The sequence below is a fragment of the Aquarana catesbeiana genome, linkage group LG02 (genome assembly GCF_042186555.1).
Source record: "Aquarana catesbeiana isolate 2022-GZ linkage group LG02, ASM4218655v1, whole genome shotgun sequence".
In the NCBI taxonomy this organism is placed as follows: domain Eukaryota; kingdom Metazoa; phylum Chordata; class Amphibia; order Anura; family Ranidae; genus Aquarana; species Aquarana catesbeiana.
In genome coordinates, this window is record NC_133325.1 from 41,712,811 (window position 1) to 41,725,023 (window position 12,213).

The 12,213-nt window shown below is 41.5% G+C and overlaps 1 protein-coding gene across 1 annotated transcript in view; it reads right to left on the minus strand.

Moving 5' to 3' along the window:
• The window catches only part of TENM4 (teneurin transmembrane protein 4), a gene marked incomplete in the record, with an annotated part of 1,986,086 nt that overhangs the window by 569,756 nt on the left and 1,404,117 nt on the right, over positions 1-12,213 (minus strand). The window contains 1 exon segment of the mRNA XM_073612821.1: positions 6,121-6,231. Coding sequence (XP_073468922.1) covers positions 6,121-6,231 — 111 coding nt within the window.

A 12,213-nucleotide genomic window follows, 5' to 3' on the forward strand; every position in this document is an offset into this window, starting at 1 on the left:
CTGTTAGAGTCTGCAAAAGACTTGAGACTGGGGCGGAGGTTCACCTTCCAGCAGGACAACGACACCAAACATACAGCCAGAGCTACAATGGAATGGTTTAGATCAAAGCATATTCATGTGTTAGAATGGCCCAGTCAAAGTCCAGACCTAAATCCAATTGAGAATCTGTGGCAAGACTTTAAAATTGCTGTTCACAGACACTCTCCATCCAATCTGACAGAGCTTGAGTTATTTTACAAAGAAGAATGGGCAAAAATGTCACTCTCTAGATGTGCAAAGCTGGTAGAGACATCCCCAAAAAGACTTCCAGCTGTAATTGCAGTGAAAGGAGGTTCTACAAAGTATTGACTCCGGGGGGCGCCATACAAATGTACCCCACACTTTTCATATATTTATTTGTAAAAAAATTTAAAAACCATTTATCATTTTCCTTCCAATTCACAATTATGAGCCACTTTGTGTTGGTCTATCACATAAAATCCCAATAAAATACATTTATGTTTTTGGTCTTAACATGACGAAATGAGGAAAATTTCAAGGGGTATGAATACTTTTTCAATGCACTGTATATGAACTATGGTGTAACTTGCAAGGAAAAGCGCTGCACTTTTATGTTTTTCCGTGTTTTTTTTTTTTTTTTATATATTTTAGTTTTGATCATAAAAAATAAAGAAATTAAATATGCCCAACCCCCCCATCCCACTCATTCTCCCTAACTAATTCCCTGAAATAGAGGTGACCATCGGAAGAAGCGTTTACAAACCTCTACATGAATTGTAATACCCAAAAATGTGGAACAGCATGCAAGAAAATCTATGAAAATCTCACCAAATATTTTGTTTGATATAAATATTGTAATAACAGCTCGCTAAATGTACTTACCAAAATTGCCTTATAATTTCCCTGCGTTTATACCTCTCAGTATTTGTGGGGGGTAGGCGTGTTTTATTTATTTTCTGGTATATCACAATGTATTGCAATTAAAGGTATCGGTTTCTTTTATAAGTACTGAGACTACCTGAGGTCTACGTAGAGAAATATTTCTAAGAGTTTAATACATAATCTGTTTACTTCAATTTTTCAATTATCTTCTTTTGTGCCTGAGCGGCAGACGTAATCTAGCCTAGGAAAGCAGCGGGGACCAAAGTAGGGAAAATGAGAGTGGGAGGGAGGCTGGCACAGTGTGTGCCACATATTTAGATTTGATAAAATTACAGATAAAAGTGTGTATTTAAATGATAATCACTATACAGATACTCTATATTACCAAAACTATTGGGACGCCTGCCTTTACACGCACATGACCTTTTAATGGCTTCCCAGTCTTAGTCCGTAGGGTTCAATATTGAGTTGGCCCACCCTTTGCAGCTATAACAGCTTCAACTCTTCTGGGAAGGCTGTCCACAAGGTTTAGGAGTGTGTCTATGGGAATGTTTATATAGAAAGGGCATGGGACTTTAAAATGAAGCAGTTGGAATGCGGAGGGTTAAAATTGTACATTTATTAGTCATAGTAGATAAAATAAAGGAATTTCATATATATACACATGTACAAATAATTGGCACAAAAATATAGACATAATCGATGAACAAGTACACACAGTTGGATACATAATTTCACAAAGTAGATGGTAGTCAGAGTGGTATTGGTGGACCATAGCATGGGTGCCAATGGTGGCATACCCGGCAGCTAATAGTATAGTAACATACAGGGATAATGTAATCATAAATAATGATAATGTAATCATAATAACGAACAATGATGGCATAAAAGTATAATGGATAGAGTAGGCATCAATTGTAGCTCGACGCGTTTCGTGGGTGATGTTTTCCACTCATCAGCATCAGCTCCTGATGAGTGGAAAACATCACCCACGAAACGCGTCGAGCTACAATTGATGCCTACTCTATCCATTATACTTTTATGCCATCATTGTTCGTTATTATGATTACATTATCCCTGTATGTTACTATACTATTAGCTGCCGGGTATGCCACCATTGGCACCCATGCTATGGTCCACCAATACCACTCTGACTACCATCTACTTTGTGAAATTATGTATCCAACTGTGTGTACTTGTTCATCGATTATGTCTATATTTTTGTGCCAATTATTTGTACATGTGTATATATATGAAATTCCTTTATTTTATCTACTATGACTAATAAATGTACAATTTTAACCCTCCGCATTCCAACTGCTTCATTTTAAAGTCCCATGCCCTTTCTATATATACCTTCGGTATTACCGGGATGGAGGCGACTTGTGCGCCTCATATAAAGTCCCAATTCCCCCTCCATAGTACTATGGGAATGTTTGATCATTCTTCCAGAAGCACATTTGTGAGGTCAGTCACTGATGTTGGACGGGAAGGCCTGGCTCGCAGTCTCTGCTTTAATTCATCTCAAAGATGTTCTATAGGGTTGAGGTCAGGACTCTGTGCAGGACAGTCAAGTTCTGGCTGTATGTTTAGGGTCGTTGTCCTGCTGGAAGGTGAACTTCCATAGTAGGTGAGGTCGAAAAAGATCCACAAGCTCCATCAAGTCCAACCTATGTGTGTGATTATATGTCAGTATTACATTGTATATCCCTGTATGTTGCGGTCATTCAGGTGCTTATCTAATAGTTTCTTGAAACTATCGATGCTCCCCGCTGAGACCACCGCCTGTGGAAGGGAATTCCACATCCTTGCTGCACTTACAGTAAAGAACCCTCTACGTAGTTTAAGGTTAAACCTCTTTTCTTCTAATTTTAATGATTAGCTACGTGTCTTGTTAAACTTCCTTCCGCGAAAAAGTTTTATCCCTATTGTGGGGTCACCAGTATGGTATTTGTACATTGAAATCATATCCCCTCTCAAGCGTCTCTTCTCCAGAGAGAATAAGTTCAGTGCTCGCAACCTTTCCTCATAACTAATATCCTCAATTCCCTTTATTAGTTTTGTTGCCCTTCTTTGTACTCGCTCCATTTCCAGTACATCCTTCCAGAGAACTGGTGCCCAGAACTGTTCCTCCACCCCAAACTCCAGTTCCTTCACCCCAAACTTGCTCATCCATGTCTTTATGGACCTTGCTTTGTTTGTGCACTGCTCTAAATCATTTGGTGGAGGGGGGGGGTTATGGTGGGGGGGGGTTGTTCTTCAGGGGTTGGGCTTGGCCCCTTAGTTTCAGTGAAGGGAACTCTTAAGGCATCAGCATACCAAGACATTTTAGACAATTTCATGCTCTCAACTTTGTGGGAACAGTTTGGGGATGACCCCTTCCTGTTCCAACAGGACTGCGCACCAGTGCACAAAGCAAGGTCCATAAAGACATGGATGAAAGGTCTTGTTGGCTGTGTTGCCCTCAGTCGTCCCCTGCTTGGCTCCATTTTTATTCAGAAAGGCTTGGAAGGAAATGAACAAACACAAACTCCCATTTCCTAGCATTTTCTTAAAGTCCACCTCCAGCCTTATTATTTTATCTTGGATAGGTTTTTATTGCATCCTGTGTTCCTATTGGAGGAGATTTGTCCTTTCTTGCTGTTCCTGTGATGCCCATAGAAAAATGGTGAGGTTGCAGTCACCGGAACAAGAAGAAAAGGACAGCAATAAAATGTCATCAATTCTAACGCTTCCTCATTCTACTAATATGTGTTTTTCTTTTTATCTATGACCCTGTCAGAGAGATTTTCTGTCGCTTCCTACCCTGACAGCTGGGTCACGGACAGTGATCTATCTGTGGCCCAATCTCACCGATGGGGAGACATGTCACAAGTATTACAATCAATTATTTATTCCTTTGATCTTCCAGCCCAGTCCAGATCTCAATTCTCAACAATTTTCAAGCCTTGAAGAAAGTTGAATCTTGCAACCCCTAAAACATGTTGACCCTCTTATTCCATTATTAATTTTTTTTAAAAACACTCTGGAGTCTACAGCCACTGATTTGTTGCCCTTACCGCTTTTTATATTTAAAAAAAAATATAAAAAACAGACATTTCTCACTCATTTAAAGTGTATATGAAGGCAATTTGTTTTAGCATGGAAGGGCTAGTCTCTTTGTCAAGTTTTTATTGCTGTCTGTGTCAATGCTGGGGAGATTCACTCCTTTCTATGGGCTCTTTTACACCCATGGTGGAGTGTGGTGCCTTATGAAGAGCAATCACATTCGGAACACCGATTTAACCCTATAATGCCATATTACTGCACCATGATGGCCCTATTGAACTCATAGTGGTGTCGCTTGTCAAACTCTGCACTGTAAGTTAAAAATGCTGCGGCCAAGGCATGTGAACAACTCTGTCCAGTTTGGTTGGGACGCAGAGGGGGCAATTAAACTCCTGCTCAGTTGCCCATTTTTAGCACCTCCCCCAACTGCCTGTCTGAAGGAGACCTCTAGTATTTGTCCTGCTGACCACTGGCACTGGCACTGAAAGTGGGCAGAAATCCAAGAATTTTGGAATTGTCACCAGAGCAAGGGCTAGTTTGCTTCAAAACATGGCTTTGGACATGCTTTGTTTAGGCTCTCTGAACGCCAGTCAAAGCTCCTGTCACTAAATAAAACGGTTAGCTTACAGTTATGTTTACACCTTGCTTTTGCTTGGTGCTTCAATGAGGCTTTGATGAGGCTTCGGTGGGGCTTCGATGAGGCTTTGGTGGAGCTTCGATGGGGCTTCGATGAGCCTTTGGTGGGGCTTCCATGAACCTTTGGTGGAGCTTTGATGGGGCTTCGATGAGCCTTTGGTGGGGCTTCAATGAGGTTTTGGTGGGGCTGCGTAGGGGCTTCGATGAGCCTTTGGTAGGGCTTCAATGAGGTTTTGGTGGAGCTTCAATGGGGCTTCGATGGGCCTTTGGCGGGGCTTCGATGAGGCTTCAGTGGGGCTTCAAGTGAGCTTTGCCATAGACCTCTATGGATGCTTTGACGACGCTTTGAAGCACAACTAAAGCGACATGGGGTATAATTTTTGAAGCAAAGCCAAATCAAAGCAAAAGCAAGGTGTAAACAGGACTGTAAGCTAACCATTTTATTTAGTGACAGGAGCTTTGACTAGCATTCAGAGAGCTTTAACAAAGCCTGTCCAAAGCCTTGTTTTGAAGCAAGTGTAAACCAGCCGTGAGTGTGTGTTTAAGCCGAAGCAAGTGTAAATGAGCCTTAAGAGGCGAGGGACAAATCTTCTAGTGCGGTCAGATGTTTCTGTGGCAAGTTGGGAATTCTCTTCATTTTGGAGAGATTTCCTTGTATTTCCTGTTGTGTCTCTAGTACAAGAAGTAAAGAGGAGTCTCATCAGGGGTACAAAGACAGCAAAAAAAACAAATAAATATGGGTTTTAGCTGTTCTCCATTCCATCTAAAATAGTGGTTCTCAACTCCTGTCCTCGGGTCCCACTAACAGGCCAGATTTTCAGTATTACTTTGGGGAGATGCAGACTAGAATACTGCAGTCATTGAGCAGCAAATTAAATCACCTGTGATGTATTTCAGTTATCTTGCAAACCTGGTTTGGACAGGAGTTGAGAACCACTGATCTAAAACAAACAAAAAGTTTTGGCTTTACATATATTTTAAAAACTGGAGAAAAAAATGTTGTCTGGAGTTAAGCTTTATAGATTAAAGCGGACCTTCACCCACCACACTTTCTATCCTTCCACTCCTCTCCCCATCCATTTTTACAATTGGAAGCTATTTAATGTTTAATTTGTATTTTTTACCTTTTTTGGGGGAAAACATTCCTACACTTCCTGTATTTTTGCCTAGGCGAGAAGGGCAAATGAAGTACCCACAACCTCCTGGTATACCCACGTCAGGCCGTGGGGTAATCTACTGCGTATGGACCACATCATCTGGGGGATAGACTGTCTCTTCCTGGTTTTAGCAGTCAGCCCTCTGATAATGAGGCCCAGCACATGCACATCATCCGGGCTCCAAGAGCCCAAAAAATGCAACGGGCTTCCTGATGACATCACAGAAGAAAATAGTAGAGCTGGACCTGGTGTGTTGCAAAGGCGTGGGAGACCCTACAGAACACCACCGGATCACTGGGCGTGTGAATATGTTTTCATAATGTTCTGAACAGATTAAGATTAATTTCAGGTTAACTGGTGATGTAACACGGATGTATCTGTCAGTGATTTGATCTACCTGGGCTCCTGTGAGGATAGTCTGTATGCTGGAACTGCTGCATGTCCCCGAGAACGTTGGTGGGGAAACATTGTTCTAGGGCAGGATTGCACAACTCCACATCTTCCAGGTCTGTAAAAGAATAGGGTTCATAATTATATGTGCCTGAGCTCAGTAAGGTCGTCAGAAGGAGAGATCGAGAGATTAGTGATTAGTTCTGATCAAGCAGTTATGATGAGACAAGGTTCAACATGATGCCGCCTTTTGGGTAGGAATAAAACACTCTTATCCTGCTTTCATAGACACTGAATACCATCAGACAACTTCTCAATGAAATGTTCATCCCAACCAGACATAAAAACATATAAGGAACCAGCGGAGGATTGTTAAAAGGGAAGAAATGACAGCTGCCTGGGGCCCCAGACTTCAAGGGGGCCCATGGGGATGGTACAAAGTTTTGTGCTTCATAGTAAAACTGGCCATACAACGTTATATATTTTTTGTTTGAACACGCATTCATCAGAACATTCTTATTTGCCAACCATCGATTCCACAAATTTTGTTCCCTTGTCCTTCTTTGGAGCCTCGTAGCCACTAACCATTAGAATATCGAACGAACAATAAATTATTCACGTGCCAAAAAAACTATAAAATGATCCCAAATAGATGAATGGTCACAGCATTGAAACCCAAAGTGCAGGAATGCTTAAGACCTCTTATCTTCTAGGTAATACTGCTTAACTGAATGAATAACTCAAATATACAGCAGTCACTCACGCAAAGAGAGAAGAGCAAGGAGAGTGCCGATAGTAAGATAAGTATAAAAATTGTTTATTTAGAGATAGAATCACATACTCATACACAAAGACAAGGAGAAAACATAACACCTGGCGTGATGGCGTCACTGCTTAGTTCCGCCCTACACGTTTCGTCCTATGGGACATCTTCCAAGGGGCTATGAAGTATTGGTGAAAACTTTAATGACCTCTAAATAGGTTGCACTCTGCATTCACTGAGATTTGTTTAGTTGTATTAGGGATATTTTTTTTTTTTAAATATTGGTGAGTGCTGCTGTTAGGCTTCATCTGTTATTTTGATTTATGGGGGCACTTTTAGAGCAGGAAAATACCTACATATCGAACAAACAATCCATAAGTAAAAAATGCTTTATTACATTTTCTAGCTTAATTCCATTTCAGCTTTCAGCTGCAGGTCTTTACACTTTATTTTTGATAGCATCGACACCCTTTGTATTGTGCTTGATAAAGTTTTCCTTTAACTGCCTTACTGCTGCACCAATATTAAAAAAAATACACCAGTAATCTCAAATGTAAATAAAAAAATCTTAACACACTTCTGTTGAAGATTGCGTCTTTGCTGATCTGTAATAGTGTTCCTACTGACCACTGCCGAAGGGGGAGGGAAAGGGGCAAAGAGCACGGGGGCATACTGACCATAAAAGGCTCACCGACTACCAATGTTATGGGGGGGGGACACAAGCAGTTGAGTAATTTGTAGAAGAATCAGAAGCCCGGGGACTGATTTTTACAGATCCTGGGCTTAGTGGTGCCACCACCCCTGCTGAGAACTGCAGAAGTCACTGATTCCTGGAGATGAACAGCTGCCCTCCCAGCACCATTGCCATGGCACTGGGGGCTCAAGTGGTTAAAGAGCACTGAACTCTGGAAGCCGTGTCCAAAACAAGGCAGACTGACGGCAAAGGACTAGTCACCAATATTGCCCACGGTCTCCATGCAGCTGATCTCTTCTCCCATTGCTGACCTGCCATGCCTTGTTCTACACTGTCTCTTTGTGTGGAGACAGCCATCTTGGTAGAGGCAGGGTGTTGCTTCCTCATGTCAGAGACTCCAGCAAAGCGAACAGTGAGCAGACAACACCAAATCTTACTCCAAATCTTAGCTAAGACTAGCAGTTAGAGGCAGCAATGCCTAAGATCTCACACTGCATATATCCAGCTATGAGGCTGTAGGCAAAGGAGAGCCTAGGCACCCTCACATACCAGTAAGTGCACTGCTTTATTTCAGGAGGAATTACAGTCAAAAAATAAATTTTCAGGGTACTGCTTAGGCACAGTTAACATTTCTAGATGTTCACTATGACTTAGCAAATCTTCACTTTTTCAGTTTCAGTTGAAAAATGTTCAGTTTAAGGTTTGCCCTTCCTTTCATGGGTCATTAGTGTGGCTACAATGTGAATACTCTGTTCCTCGGCCTCAGCACAGTGCTCTGCGCCCCGAGTCCACCCTTTTTTGGAGCCTCTGGCTCTAATCACGTACGACTGGAATCCATGCTTCTGGCTCCCTGCATGTAGATTAGGGGGCCAGATGCATGGATAGGGAGGCGGCGCCCGTGTGCCCTGCATTATGGGCCACCACTGTCTGAACCTGTGTATTAACCTGAGTATCTGAACTGTGTATTCACCTGGGAATCTGGACCTCTATATTAACCTGGGTATCTGGACCTATGTATTAACCTGGGTATCTGGACCTATGTATTAACCTGGGTATCTGGACCTGTGTATTCACCAGGGTATCTGAACCTGTATTTTCTTTTTTTAAACTTTAAAATGTTTATTATTTTTGACAAAATACATTCCAATATAGATGAATACAATTAATTGGTACTGCTTATCATATTGCATAGAACAGATAATAACAAAAATTGGGGCATTAATAAAAAGAATTAATAATAACTTTAAGGTACAATATCTGAAGTTTGATATCCCGCTACCGCCCACCCCAAATGGGATCATACTGTAGTCGGGAGCTGGTCATCAAATATTCAATATAGATATTGAATATACTGGTATTATAATATATTTTTAGGAATGAAAAGAAGAAGTGGGTTCTATAAGAAATTCAATATCTTGGTATATCGCTATTCTTTAAGTAATTGGGGGCTCTCGGGTTGTTTATCCAAACTTGCCATTTTTTTTTTTGAGGATAGTGATAGAGAAATTTTTGAATGCTAACATCAATTCGTATTGGGCCTGAATGTTCAGTCTTATAATGACATTTGACAAGTTAGGAGCTTCTGTGCATTTCCACATGTTGGCAATGGTAAGTCTCGCTGCTATCAGGATATGTGATACTATTGTTCTATAGCAGTGATGGCAAACCTTGGCACCCCAGATGTTTTGGAACTACATTTCCCATGATGCTCATGCACTCTGCAGTGTAGTTGAGCGTCATGGGAAATGTAGTTCAAAAACATCTGGGGTGCCAAGGTTCGCCATCAATGTTCTATAGCAATGTGGGTATATATCTAGATTTAATCCTAATAATGCTGTTGCCGGTGTCATTTCTATCAAATTACCTGTAAGTTCTGCAATAAAGGAGGAAACTGAGTTCCAAAAACTTGAAAGATTCTTGCATGACCAAAGAATATAGTATAGGTTTCCCACTAATTCCTCACACCTCCAGCAGAATGGAGAGGTGGAAGGGAATATTTTGGATAATCCATAAGGTGTCAGGTACCATCTGTTGAATGTTTTGTGAATTATCTCAATGTTCTATACATGAGGATGCTTTACTAGTGATCAATAGAGCTTTATTACATTGTTCCCATGTAAAGGTTTGTGAAAAGTCCTTTTCCCATTTTAACATGTTGGGATTTTTTTTTCTCTGGGGAAGAAGGGGAGAGAAGGTTGTAGAAAAGCCTAATTCCTCTTACTTTTTGAAATTTGTGGTGTGTGAAATATTGCCATATTTCTGTTGGGATATCAATTTTGTCAGAAAGGGAGTCCTGGAATAAAGGGAATAGAAAGAATGGGCGGAGGGACAGCATGACATGGGCAGACAGAGGACAGGCAGGGGATGATGTAGGAAGGTGGCCCCTTTTAGGAAAGGAGGGTGGTTAAGAGTCGGGAGGCATCCTGGAGAAGTCAGTGTGAAAGAGAAGGAGGAAGTGACGTCAGTCGAGAGGGGAGAGGGAGAAGATTCCCACCAACCCTCCCGATGATTGGTCAGTATTACAGGGAGGCTTTCAGGACAGCCCAGCAGTGGTGGGGCTTTGGAGGAAAAGAAGAAGGCTGGTATATATAACATGGTTGGGACCCATCTGTAGTATGGGGTTCTCGGGTACCTTACGGTTAACAAGAGGTTTAACCAGGAAGGGGTAAAAAATGTGGGTCTCTGCGAATGTTGAGTACAGTCTCCGAGTCGGTGGCTTGCAAATGGAGGCCTACGTTTTAAAAGAAGTTGGTCGCAGTGACCAAGTTGTGTGTCGTTGCCCTCAAAGACCCCCAAAGTATATAGAGAAGTTTGGTTGATGGTTATTTTAAATGTTATTTATTTAAATTAGGTTGATTGTTAAATAAAAGGCCGCAAGGCCATTTTACTACAAAACCTTGTCATGTCATTTATTGGTTAAGTGGGGGGTTTGGAGATTATGTTATAACAGGTTGAAAAAGAGAACTGGAGGTATATGTCCTTCATATGTCAAGGATTATGAGTATCTGGACCTGTGTATTCACCTGGGTATCTGGACCTGTTTTTTCACCTGAGTATCTGGACCTGTGTATTCACCTGAGTATTCTGAACCTGTGTATTCACCTGAGTATCTGAACCCGTGTATTCACTTTGGTATCTGGACCTGTGTATGCACCTGAGTATTCTGAACCTGTGTATTCACCTGGGTATCTGGACCTGTGTATTCACCTGGGTATCTGAACCTGTGTATTCACCTGGGTATCTGGACCTGTGTATTCACCTGAGTATTCTGAACCTGTGTATTCACCTGGGTATCTGGACCTGTGTATTCACCTGGGTATCTGAACCTGTGTATTCACCTGGGTATCTGGACCTGTGTATTCACCTGGGTATCTGAACCTGTGTATTCACCTGGGTATCTGAACCTGTGTATTCACTTGGGTATCTGGACCTGTGTATTCACGTGGGTATCTGAACCTGTGTAGTCACCTGGGTATCTGAACCTGTGTATTCACCTGGGTATCTGGACCTGTGTATTCACCTGGGTATCTGAACCTGTGTGAGTGAACTGAAATCAGGAAAATAATTTCAGTACAGGAGAGGAGTCTGCACAACCATGCAAGACAGAAGCAACGGCTGGAGTTCAGCTTTAAGATTCAGTAATAGCATAAAGGAAAAACAAAAATACAAAAGCAGCCATTGTATCACAAATGTGTGCCTTCCATTCTACATTTAATTAATTCAATTTTTATAGCATAATTTTCTGAAATGCCATATTTCTCATTTGTTGTATAAACAATATAATGATAGCAATAATCATCTTATATTTTTGCATTGTCACACACACAAAGGACTGTTTATTGTTAGGGGGGTAAACTCAATAAGGCCAGAGGAAATGATAGTTCCCTCTTATTACAATGCACACGCCAATACCAGCGAGGGATAATAATATCTACCCATATCATTTATAGAGTATGAATGGCAGAGACTATTGTAAGTAGATGTAAAAAACAAAATATTATTATTATTATTATTATTATACAAAATCTATATAGCACCAACAGTTTGCACAGTGCTTTGCAATATAAAGGGGGACAGTACAGTTACACTACAAATAAAGACGGTTAGAAGGGACTGTGTGCTCCTAAGAGCTTACAATCTAAAAAAGGGAGTTGCTAGTCATACAAGAGGTAATAACTGCAGGGACGAGTTGATGGAGAAAGTAAAGGTGACATATGCCTCCATGAAGAAATTTGTTTTTAAGGGATCATCTAAAGGTGTAGGAGTAGGAGGTAGCCAAAGATTGAGGTAGGGGTTTCAGAGTGTGACGAACCCCTGTCCTCAAACAGGTCTCTGTCCGCCGTCTATGCTTCCTCTGTCCAGAACCAGCACTATCCAAGACCCTTAGCCCACCCAGTGACCAGACGACACCAGTCTTGGAGTGGCAAACAACAAACTCATTTATTATCACACATGGACACAACAGATAAAACTCAGATAACTCAGAGACTCTATCCCCCCCACCCTTGGAAGAGAGGGCAGGTTAAACTGTCCAATGACAACAGACACACAGGTCAGGTGTGTTCAACTTCTCATCAGTAAACGGTCTTATCAGCAGGGGTGCTGCTGGAGGAATCCCCCCACTCCCTCCATAGAGATAAACA